The sequence below is a fragment of the Erythrolamprus reginae genome, chromosome Z (genome assembly GCF_031021105.1).
Source record: "Erythrolamprus reginae isolate rEryReg1 chromosome Z, rEryReg1.hap1, whole genome shotgun sequence".
Classification (NCBI taxonomy): Eukaryota; Metazoa; Chordata; class Lepidosauria; order Squamata; family Dipsadidae; genus Erythrolamprus; species Erythrolamprus reginae.
In genome coordinates, this window is record NC_091963.1 from 1038956 (window position 1) to 1065720 (window position 26765).

The 26765-nt window shown below is 47.5% G+C and overlaps 1 protein-coding gene across 2 annotated transcripts in view; it reads left to right on the forward strand.

The window, feature by feature from the left end:
• Positions 1-25041, forward strand: part of LOC139175858 (zinc finger protein 777-like) — a 28674-nt gene extending 3633 nt beyond the window's left edge. For both annotated transcript variants that reach the window (XM_070767198.1, XM_070767199.1), the window contains exons 2-7: positions 6499-6893; positions 9738-9864; positions 12103-12219; positions 14511-14627; positions 17718-17831; positions 23731-25041. In XM_070767198.1, coding sequence (XP_070623299.1) covers positions 6499-6893; positions 9738-9864; positions 12103-12219; positions 14511-14627; positions 17718-17831; positions 23731-24620 — 1760 coding nt within the window. In that variant the 3' untranslated portion in view covers positions 24621-25041. The remainder of the gene's footprint in view (positions 1-6498; positions 6894-9737; positions 9865-12102; positions 12220-14510; positions 14628-17717; positions 17832-23730) is intronic.
• Positions 25042-26765: the final 1724 nt, after the last annotated feature.

Genomic DNA, 26765 nt, shown 5'->3' on the forward strand with positions numbered 1-26765 from the left:
TGTGTGTGTTGCACTAGATAGACCACAGGTCACCAACTGGTGGTCTGCAATAAAATTTTGGTGGTCCGCTGGGCTGGATATGGCTGAGAACAATTAATCCATCCCGCAGACGGGAACACAAGGCTGCGCTGCCCAGCAACACTCCGCCCACACGCAAGCCCTCACTCTTAAGGCTGAGCGCAAACCTCACCTTGAGTATAGTGGTGCGAGCCACACCAATTGGAACAGGAAGGTAAGGCCGAGAACTCGCCATGCTTAGCCGAACAGCTGACTGTGGGGGAGGTGGGGGGAGATTCGGCTGCCTTTCGGGGGCCCCTCTCCCCTGCTGCGTAGCCTCCAGGTGGGTGAGAGAAAACACCTGCTAGATTGGCCCCCTGCAAACTCTCGTCTCTCGCGGAGTCAGGCTGGAGTTTCCCACACGCTCCTGGACAGACGAGAGACTAGTGTCCGCAATGGGCAGCAAACTCTGGTGTAGTGTAGCATCAGCATTTGCACAGCATCAGCACTCCGCCTCGGTATATTTGCACCAGCTGATGGCGCAGCGCAGCCCTCGTCTCCTCCCGCTTGCGACTCAGAGTGGTAAACGGCCTCCGTTCCGGGGAGCAACTGGAGTTTGCTGTCCACTGCGGACCCTATTTTGGCCCCCTGCAAACTCGTCTCTTGAGGAATATGGCCGGTGGTGCAAAGCAGCCCCCGTCTCCTCCCACTTGCGACTCAGAGTGGTAAACGGCGTCTGGTCCGGGGAGCACTGGCTGAAGCGGTGCAGGAAACTTCGGCCAGGCTCCTCAAGAGACGAGAGTTTGTAGGGGGCTAAGGTATCACCTGCAATGGACAGCGAACTCCGGCTGCTCCCCGTACCGGATGCCATTTACCGCTCTGAGTCCCAAGCAGTAGGAGACGAGGGCTGCCTTGCGCCCCGGGCTGGCACAAATATACCGAGGTGAAAAGCTGATGCGGCACAAATGCAAGTAACGCTTCGCTCCCGCAGCTTCCAGCCATGGCAATCCCGTTTTTGCCCATTTGTGCAGCGCCCCCTCCTGGTAATAGTAACTATTTCATTCCACCTGGTGAGGGCTGCGCTCCTTTTTGCACATTTCACCACCTGCAGAGTTGCACATGCCACCCCCTATGGCAGAGATTTCCAGCCCTACCACAAGCTGGACCCATATTGCAGAGCTGTGGTCATCACAGGACTGACGCCTCCTCTCTACCCAGGTACAGGAAAAAGAAAAGGAAAAGAAAGTAAAGAAGGAAGGAAAGGAAAGAAAGAAGGAAAGGAAGAAGATGAAAAGAAGGGAAAGAAATGAGAAAGGAAGGAAGGAAAGGAGGAAGAGGAAAGGAAGGGAAAGAAATGAGAAAGGAAGGAAAGAAGGAAAAGAAAAGGAAGGGAAAGAAATGAAAAAGGAAGGAAGGAAAGGAGGAAGAGGAAGGGAAAGAAATGAGAAAGGAAGAAAGGAAAGGAGGAAGAGGAAGGGAAAGAAATGAGGAAGGAAGGAAAGGAGGAAGAGGAAAGGAAGGGAAAGCGAAGGGAAAGAAGGAAAGAGAAGGAAAGGAAGAAGAGGAAAGGAAGGGAAAGAAATGAGAAAGGAAGGAAGGAAAGGAGGAAGAGGAAAGGAAGGGAAAGAAGGAAAGAGAAGGAAAGGAAGAAGACGAAAAGAAGGGAAAGAAATGAGAAAGGAAGGAAAGGAGGAAGAGGAAAGGAAGGGAAAGCAAAGGGAAAGAAGGAAAGAGAAGGAAAGGAAGAAGAGGAAAGGAAGGGAAAGAAATGAGGAAGGAAAGAAGGAAGGAGAAGGAAAGGAAGAAGAGGAAAGGAAGGGAAAGAAAGAGAAAGGAAAGAAGGAAAGAGAAGGAAAGGAGGAAGAGGAAAGGAAGGGAAAGCGAAGGGAAAGAAGGAAAGAGAAGGAAAGGAAGAAGAGGAATGGAAGGGAAAGAAATGAGGAAGGAAGGAAAGGAAGAAGAGGAAAGGAAGGGAAAGAAATGAGAAAGGAAGGAAGGAAAGGAGGAAGAGGAAAGGAAGGGAAAGAAGGAAAGAGAAGGAAAGGAGGAAGAGGAAAGGAAGGGAAAGAAATGAGAAAGGAAGGAAGGAAAGGAGGAAGAGAAAAGGAAGGGAAAGCGAAGGGAAAGAAGGAAAGAGAAGGAAAGGAAGAAGAGGAAAGGAAGGGAAAGAAAGAGAAAGGAAAGAAGGAAAGAGAAGGAAAGGAAGAAGAGGAAAGGAAGGGAAAGAAAGAGAAAGGAAAGAAGGAAAGAGAAGGAAAGGAAGAAGAGGAAAGGAAGGGAAAGAAAGAGAAAGGAAAGAAGGAAGGAGAAGGAAAGGAAGAAGAGGAAAGGAAGGGAAAGAAAGAGAAAGGAAAGAAGGAAGGAGAAGGAAAGGAAGAAGAGGAAATGAAGGGAAAGAAAGAGAAAGGAAAGAAGGAAAGAGAAGGAAAGGAAGAAGAGGAAAGGAAGGGAAAGAAAGAGAAAGGAAGGAAGGAAAGGAGGAAGAGGAAAGGAAGGGAAAGCGAAGGGAAAGAAGGAAAGAGAAGGAAAGGAAGAAGAGGAAAGGAAGGGAAAGAAAGAGAAAGGAAAGAAGGAAAGAGAAGGAAAGGAAGAAGAGGAAAGCGAAGGGAAAGAAATGAGGAAGGAAGGAAGGAAGAGGAAAGCGAAGGGACTACAGCTGCAGCCCTGGAATATGGGACTGACTTTCCCAACGTCAGCCAGGCACCGTCAAATAAGCTTCAATTATTTTGTAATAACTACACTAACTAATAATTTTATTAACAATTAAACCTTTAAAGATTTTCTTACAATTAAATAAACGTTTATAATTTTGTTATATTAAATAGGTTTATTTCATAGTAATGAAATGCAAGTTCTCTGATCTTTATTTTGCAAACGTATTTAACTTTTCCAAAAACGTGGTGTTAGTGGTCTGCAGGACTTAAAATGACCAATTTGGTGGTCCCTGAGGTCCAAAAGGTCTGAGATCCCTGCACTAGATGGACCTGCAAGGTCCCTTCCAACTGTTAATCCAGTGTTTCCCAACCTTGGCAACTTGGAGATATCTGGACTTCAACTCCCAGAATTCCTCAGCCAGCATTTGCTGGCTGGGGAATTCTGGGAGTTGAAGTCCAAATGTCTTCAAGTTGCCAAGGTTGGGAAACACTCTGCTAATCTATGAAATTTATCCCTATGGGGAACTATTTGAATATTATGGATAGGCCAGCTATTTTAAGGGGGGGAAATAAAACATTCAAACCCTATTTAAGACATTTATACCCTTCTGATATAGATAGTCCTCAACTTACAACCACCATTGAACCTCAGATTTCTTATTTCCAAGCAAAAGGATGGTTCTTTCCCCTTTGTATGACGGTTATTGCCAGCAGGGCTGTTAAGCGAATCACACCCATTGTGACATTTGTTGTTAAGTGAATCCCCATGAATTTTACTCATCGGAAGATCACGAAAGGGGGAACCCCGTGACCAAACCCATCTCCGGCTCCCTGCGACTGTCATAAATACGAATCGGTTGCTGGGATCACGTGACAACCCCCTACCCACCCCCCATTGGAAGCCTGCGACCGTCATAATACGAGTCAGCTTTGTCTTCGGAGAAAGGCGGGATACAAGTCTAAATAATAATAATAATGATGATGATGATGATGATGATTATGGACATAAGTATGAAAAACAGCTTTTTTCAATGCTATTGCACCTTCCAATGGTTGCTAAGTGAACTATCATAAATTGGCTGATTGTAATCCAGTAGCTATCCAGCAATTAATGAATGTAGACATAATGAAATGAAAAAGAGCTTGATAATTTAAATCTTAGACTCTTACCCAGGAAGGTGTTTATTTATTTATTTAAAAAAAAAAACTAAACTAAATGATGAAATGCAGATAACTACAATAAAAACGGAAATAAATACTGTTGGATATTAGGTTGTATATGTTTTATATACTTGTCTGTCTCTCTCTCCCTTTTGCTCTCGCTTTGAATAATGCTGGAAGGGACCCTAGCGGTCATCTAGTCCAACCCTCAGCTTGGAACAGGAGAACCTTACAGAATGACAGAGATGGAAGGACTCTGGGGGTCTTCTAGCCCAACCTCTGGAGGTCTTCTAGTAGAATGCTTGGCTGCATAGCTAGAGGTATAACAAGCGGGAAGAGGGAGATTGCTATCCCGCTGTATAAGAGCGCTGGTGAGATCCCATTTGGAATAATACTGTGTTCCGTTCTGGAGACCTCACCTACAAAAAGAGATTGATCCAATTGAAAGGGTCCAAAGAGGGGCTACAAGAATGGTGGAAGGTCTTAAGCATAAAACGTATCAGGAGAGACTTCATGAACTCAATCTGTAGAGTCTGGAGGACAGAAGGGAAAGGGGGGACATGATTGAAGCATTTAAATGTGTCAAAGGGTGAAATAAGGTTCAGGAAGGAGGGGTCTTTAATAGGAAAGTGAACCAAAGACCAAGGGGGCATCCATCGTAAGATAAAATACAGGAAATAGTATAAGGGCAGACTAGATGGACCAGGAGGTCTTCTTCTGCCGTCAAACTGTCTATGTCTCTATGTTCTAACCCAGTGTTTCCCAACCGTGGCAACTTGAAGGTATCTGGACTTCAATTCCCAGAATTCCTCAGCCAGCATTTGCTGGCTGGGGAATTCTGGGAGTTAAAGTCCAAATATCTTCAAGTGGCCAAGGTTGGGAAACACTGTTCTAGCCTTTGCTCAAGCAGGAGACCCTACATCAGTAATGGCTAACTTTTTCTGGACAGGGCTGAAAGCACATGCATGTGCATATGAATGAACGCATTTGCGTCCAAATGCAGTGCGGGTGTGGCTCTCGCCCTCTGTGCTTGCGCCCTGCCCGCTGCAAGGGTCTTGCTCCGTGCATGCGTGTGCCTCCCTGCACACCACCTGCATGCGCCCCGCCCCCACATGCTGCAAATGCACACGCACGCCTCCCAACATGTGCCTTGTGCATGTGCGGCAGGGGCCCAAAGACCACCTGGCTAGCGGAAGGCACCAGCGTTTGCACGGCAGAGCTGAGTGGGGTGAAGGCTTACATGCCCACAGGGCGCCACGTGCCACCTCTAGCATGTGTGTCATAGGTCCGCCATCACGGCCGCACATCATCCAGAACAAAAGCATAACAGAATTGGAAGGGCCCTCGGAGGTATCATCAGAGTGTCCAGCAAACCTGGGAAATCAGGGAATTATCAGGGAAATCAGCGGTTTGGGCAATATTTATTTATTTATTTATTTATTATTTATTTATTATTTAGATTTGTATGCCGCCCCTCTCCGCAGATGATATCAGGGAATCATCAGGGAATTTGTGGAAAAAACGGAATAAATCGGGGGACGGGGGGACGGACCAAACTGTATTAAAATGTTTAAAAATCAGGGGGAAATCATGTTAAAAAAACATTTATTGCGCTGCCTGGCAGAGTCAAGCAAAATGAGCATAACTGTGGCAAGAACTTGCTTCCTCAGCTACCAATATTTCTCCAGGGCTTGGCCGTTTGGTATGACGTCATCTACGACCATGCCTTAACTCAGAGATCTTCAAACTTGGCAACTTTAAGACTTGTGTACTTCCACTCCCAGAATTCTCCAGACAGCATTTTTAAATTGCTTTGGGTGGCTATGCTGGCTGGAGAATTCTGGGAGTGGAAGTTCACCAATTGTAAAGTTGCTAAATTTGGGGACCCCTGCCTTAACTAGATGGCAAGTTACAGGGAAATGTCAGGGAAATATCAGGGAATTTCAAAAGGCCTTTCCCCCTAGGACACCCTGATAATGCAACCGGAAGCAAGTCAAAATAATTGATTCTACCTAATTGTGGGGTCGTTTCTCCTCGCTGACCTTGGGGGTTTTCTTTCGGACCTTTCATGACCCAACTGGACAATATCACCAATGGTCGAAGGCTTTGAGGACAGGAGGGGGAAGAAGAGGAAAAGCTCTGTACAGTCCTTGGTCCACTCTGAGCTTCTTTGTTTTCCTGCAGACGTTTCATGACCCAACTAGGGAACACCATCAGTGCTGGGGGGGTTGTGGAGAGGAGGAGGGTGGAGAGTATACAAGGAGGAAGGTTTGCGGAGAGGAGGTGGAGAGGACTTCAAGGGGGGTTTTCTGGAGAGGAGGGTGGCAAGAAGAGTGGCGTGGGGTCAGGGTGGAAAAGAAGGTGGTGGAAAGGAGGAGGAGGGTGAAATGGACTACGAGGGGGGGGGAGTTGAAGAGAGATGGAGGAAGACTGTGAGGGTCTTTGGTGGTCCTTGAGCTTGGTAGTTTTCTTGCAGGCGTCTCATCACCAAATTAGGTAACATCATCAGTTTGAGGAGGCAGTGGGTCCTTGATTTTTACTCTTATTACTGATGACGTTCCCTAGTTCGGTGATGAAACGTCTATGGGGAAAACCACGCAGTCCAGCAACTCAACGACAACCAAGGACCCTGCATGGCGACCAATATTCTCCTCTTTTGTTCCTCTTTCTCTCTTTGTCAATAAAGAATTCCCAGGTTGGAAGATGGAGTCCCGCCAGCCAATCCCTCTTCTGCCCGAGCAGGCCACCTTTGACCGGGAGGTCAAGCAAAACATGGCCGAGCTTTCTCTCTGGACCGTCGTGGCTGCCATCCAAGCAGTGGAGAGGAAAGTTGACGCTCACGCCAGCCGGTTGCTGAACCTGGAGCGCCGCGTGATGACCAATGAGAAGAAATACGTGGATTGTGAGAACGCCGTGGTCGACTTCGGCAACCAGATGGAGTGCAAGTTGAGTGCTCTCGGCACCTTGATCCAGGAATACGGGCTGCTCCAGAGGAGGCTGGAGAACATGGAGAACCTCTTGAAGAACCAGAACTTCTGGATCCTCAGACTGCCACCAGGTTCCAAGGGAGAAACACCCAAGGTCGGAGGATTGGGATGGAGGGTGCGGGGTTTGCAGTGATGGGAGAATTTCCTAATTTGGAGGGTGTTAGAGGAATTGAGATCTCTCTGAGCTGGGTGGTTTTCTTCTAGACATCTCATGACCCAACTGGGTAATAGCATCAGGGCTAGAAGAGAGGGGTTTGGGTAGAAGAATAGGGAAAGGTGTGCTTTCTGAGTTTGGTGGTTTCTCCAATGTACAGTGTTCCCTCGATTTTCGCAGGGGATGCGTTCCGAGACCGCCCGCGAAAGTCGAATTTCCGCGAAGTAGAGATGCGGAAGTAAACACACTATTTTTGGCTATGAACAGTATCCCAAGCCTTCCCTTAACACTCTAAACCCCTAAATTACAATTTCCCACCCCCTTAACAACCATTTAGATTATTACTCAACATGTTTATTTATTAAAGTTTATTTAAAAAAATATTTATTAAAGGCAGACAAAAGTTTGGCGATGACATATGACATCATCGGGTGGGAAAAACCGTGGTATAGGGGAAAAAACCGCAAAGTATTTTTTAATTAATATTTTTGAAGAACCGTGGTATAGACTTTTCGTGAAGTTTGAACCTGTGAAAATCGAGGGAACACTGTACTGCCCTGCGAATCCGGAGTATGGGTGTTGGCTCCACCTTCTTCTTTTTGGGGACTGGATCAAAACATTCTCGGGCAGTACATTGAGAAGAAGCCTGTCAGGTAAGACCAGCGCCCTTTCTCTTGCAGACGTCTCGTGACCCAACTAGGTAACATTATCTGTTAAGGAGTATGCAGAATGACTCCTGGGATATCAAGGATGCACACGCGCAAAGGAAATGTGGAATTCTAGCGGATATCCAGAAGATAGTCAGTAGATATGAATTAAATGGTTCAACCATACAAATCCGATACATTAAAGCAGGGGTGGGCAATTAATTTTGCCATGGGGTTGCATGAGAAATTGGGATGGTTTTAGAGGGCTGGGCTAATATAATTAACTCAGTTCTACCCAATACTGTATATTATTGGGTAGAACTGAGTTAATTATATTATAATTATAAATTATTATAAATTATAATTATACATTATATTATATATTATACAGTATATTATATATTATATATATGATTATATATTATATATTAAATCTTGAACACCCAGTTCTTATGTAGAAAACTTGGACCGACCTCCGTGGGCCGGTCACAGACAGCATCCGGCCCTCGGGCTGCATTTTGCCCAGGTCTGCATTAAAGCGTATAAAATGGTATTTACTTTAGCAAATATCGTACTCAATTTAAACAGTCCAGTCATATACAGTCATATCCGTCAATAACTCTCAATAAGTTAACAATTCTACAAGCCTTACTTGCACAGCTTACAAATACATAAACTATCACCGGACACACAATTCTTACTACAGCAGTCAGAATGAATCAGCAATACCCAAAAGAAAATAACAGTGAAAGAGCGAATCACGCTTCTGGCTCCCTTTTACGGCCATTCCCCACACTGACTCTTAAAGCAATAGTGCTTCAATACATACAAGCATTCCTAATAGCTTGTTTATGTATTGCCAAACCCAACTGTTATTTGCATAGTAGTAACATTATCAATGCTAGCTTGAAGGGCCGGTTGTGTAGAAGAGATGGAGGAGGAGGAAGAAGGACTGTATGGTCCTAGGAACTCCCTGAGCTGGGTGGGTTTCTTGCAGACATCTCGTGACCCAGCTAGGTCACATCATCAGTGGTAGAAGGGAGGGGGGTTGTGGAAAGGAAGAAGAGGAGGAGGACAAGGACTGGGAGATGCTCGGTGCTCCCTGAACTTGATGGTTTTCTTGCAGGCAGTAAGTAGGTAACTACATCAATGCCAGGGGATGTGAGGTTTACTCCCAATTTATATTCAGTACTTGTCCTGCCAGCGTTTAATTCATTCTGACTTAATCACGATGGTGAACACCACTTGGACCCCAAACAAAATGGCTTATTTCCTTTTTAGGAGCTGTGACAAAGCAGGCCCAGTCCGTCTCCCTGCTTATTGGCCTGGGCTACTGTCTATACGTCACGCCAAGCCAGGCTTGCTTTAAACGTAGATTGTTGGAATAAGCCACAGAGAGGTGTGGTGACCTAAAAGCACAACTCTGGCCTCACAATCAGGAAGCTTTGAGTTTGATTCGAGGTAGAAGCAGACATTTCTCTCTCGGGGCACCATGAAAATGTATCTGATGAATATAACTCCACATTGGCGACGGGAAGAGCATCTGGGCAGTAAACATCCTGCTAGCTCCATTCAGTTGCTCAGACTGCACTCAGGCCCATGGATTATGGAGTCGTTTAAAAAAGATGATGATTGCTGGAATAAGTCACAGTTGCTGGATTAAATCCAAAATGCCAAGCTGTAAACCGAGAGTATCAGTTGTGATGGCCAAACTTGTTCCGCCGTGTGAATTCCAAGCACACATTAAGCTTTTTACATGGGATGTGTCCCGCCAGCCGTGTTCCAGCTTATGTTCCTGGTTGTGGTGCTTTTAAGGGTCACTCAAAGAGAACAGAGGGAGCCGCCCCGAGTCTTCTGTTCCTGGTGGCTTTTGTCCAATCCAGCAAGTTGATCTGCTCCACCCAAAATACTCCAGGAGCTTGTGAAGGTCACTGCTAGGAAGACTTAGTTGCACCTGAACATCTGATAAACTTGTATCTTCAAGGGATACCAGATTATTCCTTCTGACAAGGACCCTCCATCCTTTTGGTTGAAATGGGGGAGGCATGGGCTATCTCTCCCTCCAAACAATGGCAATTTTGCAGCACGAGCAGCTCCTTCCAGGGGATCCAAACCCTGTTAACTGATGTGCTTTCAGGTGCCCATGACTTTTGAAGACAACGCTGTCTACTTCTCGGAGCAGGAGTGGAGCAACCTGGAGGAATGGCAGAAGGAACTCTACAAGAACGTGATGAAGAGTAACTACGAGTCACTGGTCTCCTTGGGTAAAAAATAAATAAATCGGCTTTTGTTCCTCGTAGGTTGAAAACATGAATCTTGGCTTCTTTGATGAGCATTGAGAAACTGTCTACATCAGAGATCTCAAACTTAGTCAACTTGAAGACTTATGGACTTCAACTCCCAGAATTCCCTGGGGAACTCTGGGAGTTAATGTCCAAAAGTAGCTAAAGTTGGAGAGCCCTGGTTTAGATGATGTCTTCCTTCCAGACTGGTCCCTAGAGGTTCCTCAGGAGAACACGTGACTTCCAATCCTGTTGGTCAGTTCTCCTGTTTCCTTTTGAAGTACCATCCTGGTTTGTTCTCCTCTGGACTCCAAGGCTTCGATATGGTAGCTTGGACAGCTCTTTGACTCTCAAACCTGTCGAGAAACTCGTAAATCAGGAGAACCTGTTGGGGGGGAATGGAATGGAATGTGAAGTTTGACAAGTGGGAGTTATGCTTGCCCATCAGAAATAATTTCAATGTCTCGGCATTTTGGTCATTGAAACTCAGGAGCACCATATGTGTGCCAGCTTTGGAGGGTATCTTTTGTTTTGGATCTTCAGAGCTGCCACACTTAGCGCTCTGGGAAAGTGGGAGGAGGGGATTTCAGGCAGCTACAAGGGTCTCTAGCCATAATAACATTCCTTTCTCCCGACAGTCAAGGTCACTCTGCCCTGCAGCTGGTATGGTGTGACTGGGAGGCATCTCCAGTTGGGTGGTGCGTGTGAGGATGGGCATATGGGTGCTGAGGCGGGGGGGGGGGGCTGGGCTTTCTTTTGGGTGAGGGAAAAACCTGGACGCTTTCAGATTTGGGTTTTCCCAGATGTGCCCATGTGAAATCTCTACTCAAATGGAACTTTGAGGAATGCTTAGCCTTGGAGTCTTCTCTCGTTTGGGGTGTTACTTGCAACCCTAGGTGCTTTACTGCTCAACTGTTTTTAACTGTTAGGGAAAACAAGAAGGTCTACTTAGAACAAAAGAGCATAGATCCAAACACTGCCGTCCTTGAATAGTTGTATAAAACTACATTCCAACAGCTGCTGTGTCCCAAGGTCACACCAACTTTTGATCCCCTTTTGCAGTCTCAAGCAAAATTAATGGGGAAGACAGGTACTCTTAACAACCGCGTTACTTACTTATCAATTGCAGTGATTGACTTTTGCAACAGTTGTGTCAAGACGGGTCGTGGAATGGGGGAAAAGTCACTGAACAAAAGTCTCACTTAAGGTTTGGTAGGGAAGGTTTGCCTATTTGCCCATGACTCTAAAGTGTGCAATAGGGTTGATATTCCTGGAGGGGTCTGTAATATGGTAAATGATTTAGCTCTAGTAGATAAATGGTCAAAGCAATGGAAACTGCAGTTTAATGTTTCCAAATGTAAAATAATGCACTTGGGGAAAAGGAATCATCAATCTGAGTATTGTATTGGCAGTTCAGTGTTGGCAAATACTTCAAAAGAAAAGGATTTAGGGGTAGTGATTTCTGACAGTCTCCAAATGGGTGAACAATGTGGTCAGGCAGTAAGGAAAGCAAGTAGGATGCTTGGCTGCATAGCTAGAGGTATAACAAGCAGGAAGAGGGAGATTGTGATCCCCTTATATAGAGCGCTGGTGAGACCACATTTGGAATACTGTGTTCAGTTCTGGAGACCTCACCTACAAAAAGGTATTGATAAATTTGAACGGATCCAAAGACGGGCTACAAGAATGGTGGAAGGTCTTAAGCATAAAACGTATCAGGAAAGACTTCATGAACTCAATCTGTATAGTCTGGAGGACAGAAGGAAAAGGGGGGACATGATCGAAACATTTAAATATGTTAAAGGGTTAAATAAGGTCCAGGAGGGTTTTAATAGGAAAGTGAACACAAGAACAAGGGGTCACAATCTGAGGTTAGTTGGGGGAAAAATCAGAAGCAACGTGAGAAAATATTATTTGACTGAAAGAGTAGTAGATGCTTGGAACAAACTTCCAGCAGACGTGGTTGGTAAATCCACAGTACCTGAATTTAAACATGCCTGGGATAAACATATATCCATCCATCCTAAGATAAAATACAGGAAATAGTATAAGGGCAGACTAGATGGACCATGAGGTCTTTTTCTGCCGTCAGTCTTCTGTGTTTCTATGTTTCTAACAGAGGAAGTGTTAGGCGTGATGGTGCTCCCAAGACAAGGCCTGCCTGTATTTTTCATAGCAATCAAGCTCATCTTGCGAAGTGTGTGCTCTTTTGTCCGACAGACTATGCCATCGCTAAACCGGATCTTCTCTCCCGGATCGAACAAGGGGAACGTCCCTGTGCTGAGGAAGAGGAGGCGGCCACGACTGACAGGGTAATACCTTCGGAGCCCAGCCCAGGTAAGGAGGAAGGGGCTAGAATCGAGGGTCTCCAAACCTGGCAAGTTCGTGGACTTCAACTCCCAGAATTCCCAAGCCAACCTCTCGGCCCAACCCAGCTCATAGGATGCAAACCAGGAGGTGGGATGGTTTAAGTACAGGTAGTCCTTGATTTTACCACCGGTTGCTTAGTGACCGTGCAGTGACAGCAGACTCGCCAAAACCGGGTTTGATGGTCAGTCAGACACACAGAGAATTGCATGCACGGTGGTGATTTTGGCACTGGACACCTGGCCTCTGGTCCTGGGACCAAAATTTATAAGGGTTTTACCCTAAACTGGCACCTACAGGCAGTTCTCAACTGGCAGTCCTTCATTCAGTGACCGTTCAAAATTGCAACGTCACTGGAAAAAGGAACTCACAACAATTTTTCATTCTTATCGTCACAGCACCCCTGTGGTCATGTGACCAAAATCCGGACGCTTGGCAACTGGTTCCTATTGATGACGGTTGCAGTTTCTCAGGGTCACGTGACCCCGTTTCGCAACCCACAAGTCAACAGGGAAGACAGATTCACTGGATCGTATGAGTAACTTCGTCACTGCTTAAGTGAAGCAACCATGTCAAGAACGTTCACTTAACATGCCTAGGCACAGAGGTTTTGGCCTGAATTGTGGTCCTAGGTCGAGGATTACCCATAAAAGAATATCTGTGGAGAATTTTGCCATCGAAGGAAGCCACGAGGTCTTGCCGGGGCCTGATTCTCCAGTGAAAGCCCCTGTTGTGTCTCCATCGGAGCCTGAATCCAAGGAGGATGAGCTGCAGCTGAGGCTTATGGAGGCCGACTCGTTGGCTTCGGAGGAATGCAGGGAGGGTGGGGGAGCAGGACAAGGCAGGCCAGGGCCCCTCCGGCTTGGGATGGCTTGCCAGCAGGGAGGGGAGGGCAGGATGGCCAAGAGAGGGCAGGCAGTGGAAACGAGCGAGAGAGCCCAGGCGACAAGCAAGGATCCTCAACGGGAGAGGAGTCGGTCGCAGTGCAGGCCGACCTGACAGCTTGGGAGAAGAGCAGCCCACCCCTTTCACAAGGCACACCTGGGGACTGAGACTGAAGGAGGCACGGCAGTGGGGAGGGGCATTTGTCGGGAACAAACATTGAATTTGTGGAGTTTTGTGTGCCATTGCCAACGTCTGGCATTTAATTTAATTAATTTAATTAATTTAATTTATTAGACTTGTGTTCCGCCCCTTTCTGCAGACTCGGGGTGGCTCACAACAAAATAGTAACAGTGTAGCAAATCTAATATTAAAAACATTCCAAAACCAACATTGGAACCATACAACACAATCACACCATGCGTAAAACTGTATAAGCCTGGGGGGTATCTCAGTTCCCCCATGACTGGCGACATAAGTGGGTCTTGAGTAACTTACAAAAGGCAAGGAGGGTGGGGGCCGTTCTAATCTCCGGGGCGGAGTTGATTCCAGAGGGCCGGGGCCGCCACAGAGAAGGCTCTTCCCCTAGGGCCCACCAGACGACATTGTTTAGTCAATGGGACCCGGAGAAGGCCAACTCTGTGGGACCTAACTGGTCACTGGGATTCGTGCGGCAGAAGGTGGTCCCGAAGATATTCTGGTCCAATGCCATGAAGGGCTTTACAGGTCATAACCAACACTTTGAATTGTGACCGGAAACTGATTGGCAACCAATGCAGACTGCAGAGTGTTGGTGTAATATGGGCATACCTGGGGAAGCCCATGATAGCTCTCGCAGCTGCATTCTGCACGATCTGAAGTTTCCGAACACTTTTCAAAGGTAGCCCCATGTAGAGAGCATTACAGTAGTCGAGCCTCGAGGTGATGAGGGCATGAGTGACTGTGAGCAGTGAGTCCCGGTCCAGATAGGGCCGCAACTGGTGCACTAGGTGAACCTGTGTAAACGCCCCCCTCACCACAGCTGAGAGATGTTTCTCCAATGTGAGCTGTGGATCGAGGAGGACGCCCATGTGCAGGACTGGTTGCTTCTTCCTTGCTTTGTGGACTGACTGCACCTTCCTTGTGTCATGGATTCCTTTCTTTGTTCCTTTGCCTTGCCGGATCTCTTGTTTTGAAGCCGCTGTACTAACGGCATTTGCTGCTCTGTGTGTGTGCGCGCATGTGTGCGCCCGCCCGCTTTGTTCTGGTTCTTGCGTAACGTGGGGGCATTGGGGGGAAAGTTGCAGCATCAAAGGGAAGGTTGAACTGTCCGCTGGCTGTGCGGCCTTCGTGCCTTGTTCCGGGTTATCACAACCTCTCTGTTATGTCATCCAACACAGAAAACCTGGTTTTTAGACCCTGCCTCTCCTCCCCGGCGGAAGATGGGGGCCACGTGCAAGGAGGTCGAGAAGGGGAACCCGGAGAAGGACGGAGGGTCCCACAAGCCTCTGGCATTGGTAAGTGGCCACGTTCCACGTTTGGAAATTTGGCAGGGTTTTTTCGGGATCTGTAACCCCCCAAAAGGCCTTGTGCCAATAAGAATCTCGCGGAATAATATCTTTTTTTTCCAGGGTTGCCCTGGCTGGTGAAGATGCTACGATATGTGGGAATTCTGGATGGGTGGGAATTAAAGGAACAGTATAAGAAAGAAAGAGCATGATTTCTGTTTTGGAAGAACGTTGAATGCAAAATATATTACAGTACAGGCAATTGTCAGCTTATCTGCAGTTCATGTAGTGACCGTTTTGAAGTTACAGCAGCAGTGAAAAAAAATGACAGGATGTTGTAGCATCCTGATGGATGCTACAACCAGGATCAAAATTTTGTCACTTGACAACTGGCTCATATTTACGATGGTCGCAGTGTCCCGGGGTCACGTGATCCCCATATGTGACCTTCTGACAAGCAAAGTCTATGGGGGAGCCTATTCATTTAACAACTGTGTGACTAACAACTGCCATGATTCACTTAACAACACTGGCAAGAAAAGTTGTGACATGGGGCAAAGCTCTCTCAACCAGTGTTTCACTTACAGGGTGTCCCGCAAACCTGGAAATCAGGGAATTATCAGGGAAACCAGTGGTTCAGGAAATATCAGGGAATCATCAGGAAATTCATTAAAAAAAAAGAATAAATCGGGGGGAAAACAAACTGTATTAAAATGTTTAAAAGTCAGGGGAAAATCATGTTAAAAAAAAAACACGGATCGCGCTGCCTGGCAGAGTCAAGCAAAAATGAGCATAACTGTGGGAACAACTTGCTTCCTCAGCTACTGTTGTTTCTCCACGGCTTGGCCGTTTGGCATGACGTTACCTACGACCACGCAAGTTAACTAGATCGCAAGTTACAGGGAAATGCCAGGGAATTTCAAAATGCTTTCCACCTGGACACCCTGCACCTAACAACATAAATTTGGGGCTCAATTGCGGTCATAAATTGACTATTACCTATAGTTAGTCGCAAGTAGTCTTTCAGTTGCAACCATTCACTTAATGTCCATTCGAAGTTACAGCGGCATTCCGATTTTCATTCATCAGAAAAACATTGAGTGCAAAATATACTGACATAGTTGAATAAAGACAGAAGTGGTGTTACAACCATTTACTGCACTTTTGGGACATTACACACGATAAGAAGCACCCAACTTTTGGGGAGGAAAAGAAGAAGAAAAAATCTGCCTTTGCCTCCCAACATTTTGCCTCCTTGCAGCAAACAGTTTAGCTTCATGAAAATGGTGGCAGCAAGAGTGCTGATGGGTGGCGGCAGTCCCTGCAGTCGAACAGATAGATATACAGTGGTACATCGACATACGAGTAGAATTCGTTCGAGACCCGAGCTCGTAAGTAGATCAACTCATATCTCGAATGAAGTTTCCCGATATGAATTAATGTAAATAATTCTAATTGGTTCCAGCCCTCAAAAAAGTCCCAAAGTTAGCCTAAATTATGAAAAAAGACATGTTTTTAATTAATAAATGTACATGCAACACGTATAAATAAATAATAAAGTAAATAATGAAAAGAGAAATGTACAAAATACAAGAAGAAAATTTATAAAACACGGTACAGTAACCTTACCTTGGCGACAGACGAGTGCGGCTGTGTACTGTAGGCTATGTAAACAACACTTTCTTAAACTATCATAGACGTAAACAAAACAACAATTCCACTTTTTTGGGACCCATGATGCACATAAAAAGTTCAGATTAAAATATACACTCGCTCTAAACACTGACACGACTGAGACGAGACTTTGTTTTGCGCGCTAACACGTGCGAATGGCCGAGATAACCGGAAGCAAGGGGATTCTGGGTCAGAGAGGCGATGCGCCAACTAGCGGTAGCATCCTGAAGCTCGGCTCGTATCCCGAATTTGAGCTCGGGTGTCGAACAGAAATTTCGCTCACGTCGCGGCTTGTAATTTGGAATACTCGCATGTGGAGCAGCTCGTATCTAGAGGTACCACTGTATAGATATTCCTGGAGGCAGATCCAACTGCCAATCAGCTGCTTGTGCTGAAGCTCCTTGGGCTGTTTGCTGTTTCCTGCAAAGAGGCAAATTGCTGGGAGGCAGTTGCCAAAGGGTGGGGGCCAGCGGGTGGAGCTCCAGCAACATTCACTCTATAAGGTGCCCAGACATTCCCACCCTCTTTGATGGGGAAAGTGCATCTTACAGTCCAAAAAAAGACGGCATTTAATGACTATCTAAAGTGACAGGAGACTTACAACAATTTTACAAGCCCTTGTAGCCTCCCTGCAGTCACGTGATCAAAATTCCGACCCTTAGCAACTGGTTCACATTTACAATGGTTGCAGAGTCTCCCAGGCTGACGTGACCCCCTTTGGCGAGCTTCCGATGAGCAAAAGCAGCAGGGAAGCCCGATTCACTTAACAGTTGTATGAGTACCTTAACAACTGCGGTGATTCGCTTAACAACTGTGGCAAAAAAGATGGTAAAGTGGGGCCGAACTGCCTGAAAAACTGTCTCACTTAGCAAGGGAAATAATAATAATAATAATAATAATAATTTATTGGATTTGTATGCCGCCCCTCTCCGTAGACTCGGGGCGGCTAACAACAATAATAAACCCAACATGTACAATCCAATAATAAAAACAACTACATACACACAAACATACCATGCATAACTTGTAGTGGCCTAGGGGGAAGAGCTATCTCAACTCCCCCATGCCTGGCGGTATAAGTGAGTCTTGAATAGTTTACGAAAGACAGGGAGGGTGGGGGCAGTTCTAATCTCCGGGGGGAGTTGGTTCCAGAGGGCCGGGGCCGCCACAGAGAAGGCTCTTCCCTTGGGGCCCGCCAAACGACATTGTTTAGTCGACGGGACCCGGAGAAGGCCAACTCTGTGGGACCTTATCGGTCGCTGGGATTCGTGCGGTAGCAGGCGGTTCCAGAGGTAATCTGGTCCAATGAACTAAGAAGAGCCACGTTTGAGCCGGCGGGGTGCATGCCACCCCGTGGATTCTCGGCAGGAAGAGAAGGAAGGTTCGCAACCATCCACGAGTGTTACCTTCTCTTTGGTTGAACAGATGACGAAGTTGCTCAGACATCCTTCAGATCCCAAGGGAAGCGAGTTCTGGATCAGAGCGTGGAGGGCCTGGACCTCTCTGACAAAGGCGAGATGCATGGCCTGCCGAGCATGGGTGAGTATCTTGCTGGATGGAACCACATTGTTTTCCAGGTCCAGAAATGCGAGAACACCAACTATGGTTCAAATCCTCCCTGCATTTCATTCTGCGGGTTCCCCCCCCCCCCCCCCCCGTCACCGGGTTCGAATTGCGAGCTGGTTCCTGGGTAGCTAATACAGATCCATTTGCTGTCATTTAAACTCATGAAAATCTTCTCTAGGCAGGCGTCACGCTCCTGAATACAGGCAGTCCTCGACTTACGACTGTTTGATTAGCAACCGAAGTTTTAGCAGCTTTGAAAAAAAAGGGGCTTGCGACTTGATTTTCACAATGACTGTTGCAGCATTCCCAGGGCGATGGAATTGAAATTCAGATGCTTGGCAAATGTTTTCCTATTCAGGACAATTAATGTGGCCCATGGAGATCACATGGTCTCTCTTTGGCGACCTTCTGATCACCCGTAAGCCAGATTCCACAGCTGCGGGGATCCACTGAACAACAGTAGCAAGAAAGGTTGTAAAATGGGGGCAAAACTCCCTTCACAACCCCCTCGCTTAGCAGCGGAAATGTTGGGATCCGTTGTGGTCGTAAGTCAAGGACTACCTGCGTTCCACTCCAGCTGCTGGGGCCATGGGGTGGTGGTGGTGGTGCATCTTCCCATGGGCCTCTCTGGAGTGGGGAGGTGTTGATGATCAATGCTCTGAGGCTTGCTATGGTTTTCTTCTTTCCAGCCTGTAGATTTTCCTCTTAGACTGTCACCGTTCACTTCTCCCTTCCAGGTTGTCCGTCCGTCTGTCTGTCCGCCTGCTGCAGAGTGGCCTCTGGGACTTATGCAGAGGGCAGGCATTGTTTCTGCTGCTTTGTATTATTTATTTATTTATTTATTAGATTTGTATGCCGCCCCTCTCTGTAGACTCGGGGCGGCTAACAACAATAATAAAAACAGCACATAACAAATCTAATGTTTAAAATAATTAAAAACCCTTATTTAAAAACCAAACATACAAACAAACATACCATGCATAAATTGTATAGGCCTGGGGGAAAAGGAATAATTCAATTCCACCATGCCTGACGGCAGAGGTGGGTTTTAAGGAGTTTGCGAAAGGCAAGGAGGGTGGGGGCAATTCTGATCTCCAGGGGGAGCTGGTTCCAGAGGGTCGGGGCCGTTACAGAGAAGGCTCTTCCCCTGCGTCCTGCCAGATGGCATTGTTTCGTTGACGGGACCCGGAAAAGGCCAACTCTGTGGGACCTAACTGGTCGCTGGGATTCGTGTGTCAGAAGACGGTCCCGGAGATATTTGTAGACCATTTTCCACCCTCAGTGAGCTCTCCCCACCCTGTCTCCTCTATCGTCTTGTAGCCCAAAGACTTGGGAGGCTTTGAGAAGCTCGTTAACGATCCATTGGCCCAGTCAATGTTTCCTTGATTGGAGCCTGACAGTCTCTCTGCCATCTGGTGCGTTATGTTCTCCCTTGTATAAATTCATGGAGGAAGCTTAGGATGCGCTGTTATCCTCTGGATATAAGGAGTCCTCAACTTATCAACCATCTGTTTAGTGGCGATTCAAAGAACAATGTGACTAAGGACCGGTCCTCACATTTATGACCATCGCAGCATCCTCTTGGTCACATGATCAATATTCACGCCTGCATTCGCAATGGTTGTATCATCTTGGGGGTTGCGGAATTGTCATTTGGGACCTTGCCAGCTGGCTTCTGATCAGCAAATGGGAGAAGCCAGGTTCACTTAATGACCACATCGTCAGCTTAACAGCTGCAGTGATTTCTTTAATAACTGCGGCCGAACAGTGGTGAAATTCATTGATTGACCGTCATCTTGCTTAGCAGCTGGAATTCTGCTCCCAATTGTAGTCGTAGGTTGAAGACTCCCCGTGCAAGGTAAAACATTCTGGCTGCTCTGTGCCTTGCCTCCTCCTGCCAACGGTCCCTCCTGGGATGCCCATCGCAGTGTTTAAAGCCCATGTCCAGAGGTGTTTGTTGAGCTTCCCCACCGTCCAAGTCACGGTTGTCCCAAATGTGCTTTTTCAAAGGTGGACTTTTCTTGATTTTCTTTTCTTTTCTTGAAAACGTTTTGCTTTTCACCCGAGGGAATTGGAGAAGTTTCTCGGATGAGAAATGAAATGTTTTCGAGGGGGAAAACACCCAGGATAACTCCAGCTGCATTTTGAAAGAGTTCCTTGGGGATGTGTCCAGATCTCTCTAACCAAGGGCTCCCCAATCCACTCCCGGGCTGTGGCCTGTTTAGAGCTGGGCCGCACAGGCGGCAGGGAAGCCCATGCACACGTGTGAAGTTCTCTCGTGCCAGCAGCGGCCACTTGCTCTCGCAGGCAAAGCTCCCTTGGCTTCAGCAGCAGCTGCGAGGACTCGCTGCTCACCCCACGGTAGCTGAAGTGTGCCCGCCTGCCACTCACAAGGAACGATGAGCCCTGGAAGCCGTGGTGTTAATGTGCAGCCCGAAGCAAAGGGGGGTAGACTTGCTTTTATATCATGTCCAGACTATATTTACTCTCCCCCCCCCCCCCCCCCCCCAAGTTGGGTTTTTTTTAGGCAGGGCAGAGCAGGGGAGTCTGCGTTCCCAGGAACAAGCTAGCAAAAGTCAATGTTGTTTTCTGGGTTTTTCGTCAAGTGCAAAAAAACAGAATGGCGCCCTGAGCCAATCCACGTTAACTTCTTGATTGCTGCTTGCCTATTTACAAGAATCTCTCCAGGTCAACTGCATTCATGTGGGGAGAGGCAGAGAAAGGCTCTGGGGGTCTTAAGGGGGAGGATCTTTTCTTCACCCCCCTCTACTCTAGCTGGAGATTCTCCCCTCATCCCTGAGGATCGTTCAACCCTTTAAATTCCATGGGACAAACTGAAGCCTCTCGGGTTAAAATCCCGTGGCCAGAAGTGGATCATGTTCACTTTCTAGCTTAGAGTTGAGTTTCTGCCCTTCCTTGCTAGCCCACTGCCCCTTGTCTTGGGCTGAGCTATTTTGAGGTGGTTTTGCTGCTCTGATGCTGTGGATCAGACACCCCATGTCTGGTCTGGGATGGAGACAATGAAAGCAGGTCCAGGCATGTCCCCAGGGTGGAGTTGGGGGTCCCGGAGGGTGACAGAGGCCAGAGGCTCCAAGGTGGAGACTCTGGAGATTGGGCAAGCCTGGTTTAGAGGCCACCTGGACAAAGACCTAGGCTGGGAGGAACAGGTGGACGAGCTGCAAGGAGTTTGCCGGGAGAGCAAAGAACTTCATGTAAGGACAATGCTAACCCCCTTCCTCTTTCGGACTTTTTCCCGCAGGTGCCTCGGGAGGGGATGGGGGGGGGCAAAGGATGGCCATGTTGCTTCTCACCCTTTTGTCTGTCCATATTCGAGGCTTGCTTGTCCCCTGCTTCGGGAACACAGTCATGTTCCCGGATCTGTTGGGGTCTGAGGATCCAGGGTGAGGTGGACACTGATGCCAACGGTTTGCCCAGTGTACCCGGCCATAAAGCGAGTCCTTTATGAATTGTAGGTGGTCATTGACTTTCAACCTAGCGATATTTACGAAGAGACTCAGTCCTCCACATCAGGGTCATCCCAGAGACATTCTGTTTCCAAAGGCAACTTGACCTTCTGGAATTGTTGTTTTTCCCTTGAAAACCTTTTGCTTCTCATCGCAGAAGCTTCTTCAGGAATGAACTAAACCAGTGTTTCCCAACCTTGGCAACTTGAAGATATCTGGACTTCAACTCCCAGAATTCTGGGAGTTGAAGTCCAGATATCTTCAAGTTGCCAAGGTTGGGAAACACTGAATTCAACAATGTAGTGAAGTTCAGTGAACCGAAGAAGCTCCTGGGATGAGAAGTGAAATCTTTTCAAGGAAAGCAAGCAAGAATGTCCAGTTGTAAACTTTATACATGTCGTATAATAATTCTGGGTACATGCCTTTTTTTTGTCATGTTTATGTAGTGTACGCTGGAGTCGGTGACCCTTTGAGAGCTAAATGTGATGAAATTTCATTTTAATGTACGGTGATTCGTGTACATTTAAAATGACAATAAAGTTATTTTAAGTTGCCTTTTGGCAAAGCACTTTGGGATAACCTTATTTGTGGTTCACAAGTATGGCAGGCCTACCAAAAATGACTTTTGGAACCCAGTTCTGGAGTTAACGGCCACCATAGTGCCTGTACGGCCGATCACTCTTACGACCAGCTGCATTTCTTCTCCCCTGTGCGACCCCTGCAAGCTATGGGTCTGTTTTCCCCCCAACTACCCCCGCACTTATCTTTTGACCATCTCCGGAGCTCCATTGTTCAGGTCAGGGATGGAAGACAGGCTGATCCATTGCTGGGCTGTGTAGCATGATCCAGAAAGCAGCAAAGTGAATTTTGGGTGCTCCGATTAATGCGTTTTTCCGAAAATTCGCCTTGCAGCTCAGGAATACAGTGGTCCCTCGATTTTTGCGGGTTCGAACTTCATGAAACGGCTATACCACAGTTTTTCAAAAATATTAATTAAAAAATACTTTGCGGTTTCCCCCCCTATATCATGGTTTTTCCCGCCCGATGACGTCATACGTCATCGCCAAACTTTCGTCCACCTTTAATAAATATTTTTTTTAATAAACTTTAATAAATAAACATGGTGAGTAATAATCTAAATGGTTGCTAAGGGAATGAGAAATTGCAGTTTAGGGGTTTAAAGTGTTAAGGGAAGACTTGTGATACTGTTCATAGCCAAAAATAGTGTATTTACTTCCGCATCTCTACTTTGCGGAAATTCAACTTTCGCGGGCGGTCTCGGAACGCATCTCCCGCGGAAATCGAGGGAACACTGTAAACCAATTTGCTTTGTTTTGAGAATTGGAGCTCTGGCAATCATTGAAAGTTATGTGGACAATGGCTGACTCATGGGGAGGAGTAGGGTATAGGGTAGCATGGGGTGGGGGTGGGGATTCCCCTGCAGTGACCCTGAGGGATGGGAAGTATAGCATGAGATGCCTCCTGGAGCAGGCCTGTGCTGGAATTCCCAGGTCCTCTCCTGGTACCCCAAAGGACCTACCCTGTGCTTGGCTTAACGACGCACAAGGGTTGTTTCATGGAAAGCAGCGTCATAGTGAGGCAGTCTCGTGGGTGCTTAAGTTAACATCCATCACACAGGTTCCATTACAGTAGCAATTTGAGGACTGTGTATGTCTGACAGTTCTTGGAAAGCATTAAAGTCTCAGCATGAAAGGCAGCTTCGGGGATGGTTGGCTGAAGTGACTTTCCGCTGGGTTATTTTGGTGTGTGAGGATTCAAAGCAGCGGGGTGCATCAGTGCCCCCAGAATTGACCTTCATTCTTGAAGGAAGCCAAACAAGGAAGGGCTGGGTTGGCTTCCTCCCATCATGCACAGCCAGGTCTGGTGGCATTTCCTTCTCGCAGAAGGAAAGCGGGCTACGCTCGCTGCGGGGCAGGGAAGAGGCCGGGTTCCCTCGTGTGGCAGGTAGGCAGGCGTGCTGGAACAAGGCTGGAGTGTGGGTTCTTCCGGCCATGCACAGAGAGGGCCCTCCTAGGATGGCGAACCCACGGCACGCATGTCGGAGGTGGTCAGGCAGAACTGTCTCTGTGGGTATGCGTGCCGTTGCCAGCTGCTCTTCTGCTTTTTGGTGCACCAGCTGGGTCCTTGCCTGTACCGGAGCACTGGAAACCCGGAGACCAGGTGAGGCTGCCTGGTTTTGGGGTTTCTAGTGTGTGCATGCACACCGGCCAGCTGGCCTTCAGGTTTTCGGTGCTCCAGTGTACGCGCGTGTTCCGGTTTGGGCACTTGGTGCCGAAAAGTTTGGCCATCCCTGTCCTAGCCCACTGACCAGGGCAGCCCGCTGGGTGGATAAAGCCTTGTCCGTTGGGAGAAGCATGCCCCATGACCTTTTCTTTCAATCCCCCCAGATGACGGGCTGGCCTTCAAAGCCGAGGTGCTCCAAGCTCAGCGAGCGCTGTGCGAAAGCTTGGGGCTCAAGTGCACGGATGAGACGCTCCTCCACGCTCACCCGCAAGCAGCCTCCGTCAGCAGCCGATACTTTGTACAACCGCGAAGGCATGCTGAGAATCCCAGGCAGGAAGAAGAGGCACTGGCCCGAGACGGAGGGTTTGGTGGTCCTGATGCCCCGGCAGAGCCGCATGACCACCCAGAAGACAAAATGTTCGCCTGCCCGGACTGTGGGAAGCGTTTCCGCCTTTACAAGAGCCTCGTGTGCCACCAGAAAAGCCATGCAGCTGCGCCAGCGGCCTGTGAGAAGAGCTTCACCTACAAGCAGCAGTTCACCCTCCACCAGCACATCCACACGGGGGGCGGAGGGTACACCTCCGTAGCCTGTGAGGAGACCTTCAAGCAAAGCCATAATTTGAAGCCTCTCCCTCGGGGCCCGGGAGCAGACAAGCCGTATGGTGGCGCCAAGTGTGTGAAGACCTTCAACGTCAAGTCGTCTTATCGGCAGCACCCCAAGGGCCATGGGCGCGAACGGCCGTACCGCTGCAGCAGGTGCCCGGAGAGTTTCTCCCAAAAGAAGAGCCTTGTCACACATCAGCGTCTGCACTCCGGGCGCGGCGGCAGCTCCCTAGCCTGCCTGTACTGCGGCAAGAACTTTAGCCACCCTTCAGACCTGGTCCGCCACCAGCGCATCCACACCGGAGAGAGGCCCTACCGTTGCGACGAGTGCGATAAAAGCTTCACCCAGAAGCAGCATCTTCTCCAGCACCAGAAAATCCACCTGCGCGAGCAGAACAGGCTGATGGGTACGGCTGTCCGGGAAGCCCTGCTGGACGCCATCTTCATTTAGTCCGGTCCTGCGAGGATGCCAGGCTACCTCAAAAAGACGGGTCCTGGGTGGACTCCCCCTATTCTAGCCCAGAATTCAGATTCCCAGAGAAGTTGTAGCGGGGACATTTTTGTACGGGCTCTCTAACAATGCTTCCAAATGGTGAAGGCTAACAAAAGGGGTAGTAGCCAAGGACTTCCAGGATTGTCGTTTTTTGCAGTGTACAATACTGTAGGTATTGTGTTGTTCCCTAACCACAAGATCTCCAAGTCAAAGACCTGGAGATGGGGGACTGTCCAGAGGTGACCTCTTGGTTCGCCTTTGGGTAACTCAAATGGGTCTGAGTAGGGCACGTTTTTCTAAAACATATATTTTCTGGATTTCTTTTTTTTTCCTTTGTCGTTCTGTGAAAACTGAGAAATAAATTAGAGATGTGAAGAAATGGCTTCGTGTGTGGTCCTTCCCCCCCTCCCCCCCATGGGTCAGAGTTGAGGGGCATATGTGTTAATTTTTGGATTGTGTAAAACTGCCTAAATGAACAGGGCATCTTACCATCATCACTTAATGACCCCCTAATCCTGTGATGGCGAACATCGTTTTTCCTACTGATGTTTTCAGCCTGGCAAACATGGAAATGGTTCGGTCTGGAAGGTTTAGAGTGTTGTGCAAACTAGTTATTCTGCTTTGTTCCTCTCAGAGGAAGCCAGTGTCCTGATTCCATCACCTGCTAAAGAAGCCATAGATTCTCTCTTCGACTCCCCGAATTGCCAGGATTGACTAGTTAAACCCAAACTGGCGAGTCACGTGTGAGTTGCAGGGTGACTCCAGCCAGTGAAATAATTGTGAATTTGTATATGTCAGTTTTAAATAAACTTTTTTTATTTGCTCTAAAATCTTTGTATCTATAGTTTTCAAAAGTCCAAAGCGGGACCTTAAATGTCCATGTCGTAGCCACCAAAATTGGTGCTCCTCCAACTCTCTGGTGTCCTTCGTCAGTGCTGGTCTTTGAATCAAACTCTGAAAGAACGGAGGCTCCCGAGTGCCCTTTGTAGGTTTCTTGCAGAGGTTTCATGACCGACATAGGAAACAACATCAGTGCTTGAAGGGCGGTGGGGCAGAGGAGGAGGAGGAGGAGGAGGAGGAGGGCGATGAAGACTATGGGGTCCTCGATCTTCTTTGAGTTTGGACGTTTTCTTGCAGGCATTTCACGACCCGACTAGGTAATAGGATCAGAGTGAGAAGTCATACATTTTCTGGCATTGATGATGTTACCTTGTTGGGTTATGAAATGCCTGCAAGAAAACCACCAATCTTAGAGAGCACCTACAATCCTACATTTGTTCTCCTCCTCCTCTTCCTCCTCCTCCATCTGGGCTTATTCCTTCGCCATCTTTTTCCTTTCCCTTTTTGTATAGTTACTTGTTCTAAAAAGCCCAAACTCACTCAGAGTTGGGCAGCCTGTAAATTTAATAAAAATATTATTGTCGTCATCAAGCGATCCGGCCTAGTCTGGGGAATATTCAATCAGCTGTCCTCACGCGCCACCATTCATGAAAGTCGAGCATTAGGAAGTCTGTTTCATTTGTATTTGCTGAGCATGATCTGCATACAACCTTGCAGTATCTGTGGCTTATATTGGAAAGAAAGCCACCCCCAGAATTGTTCGCTCAAAATCCTCTTAATGTTAGTCTGTTGCTTTTTTTCCCATTCACCCCAATTCTTCAGTCTTTTCAAGTTTACTGCAGAGTTTTGGATTTTTGTCGAATACCTTGACATCAAATCTCAGCAAAGGATGGTCAATGACCCCCAGCATGGTCTCAGGAACTTGTGAGTTGGGTAGACTTCAACTTCTAGAATTCCTCGACTCACATGCTAGGAAATTCTGGGAGCTGGAGTCCTTACATTTAAAAGTTGTTGAGGTTGAGAAATGCTGATTTACATTACTTGTTAAATAAAGAAAGCATTTTTAAAGAAGATGATAGGGTTCAGGACAGTATTTCTCAGCCTTGCCAACTTTAAGATGAGTGAACTTAAAACTCCTAGAATTCCCTAAGCCGCTGGGGAATTCTGGAAGTTGAAGTCCACCCATCTTGAAGTTTGCCAAAGTTGAGAAATGCTGGTTTGGGGGTAGGCTGTGCATTCCTATGTGTGTGGTGGGACTAAACC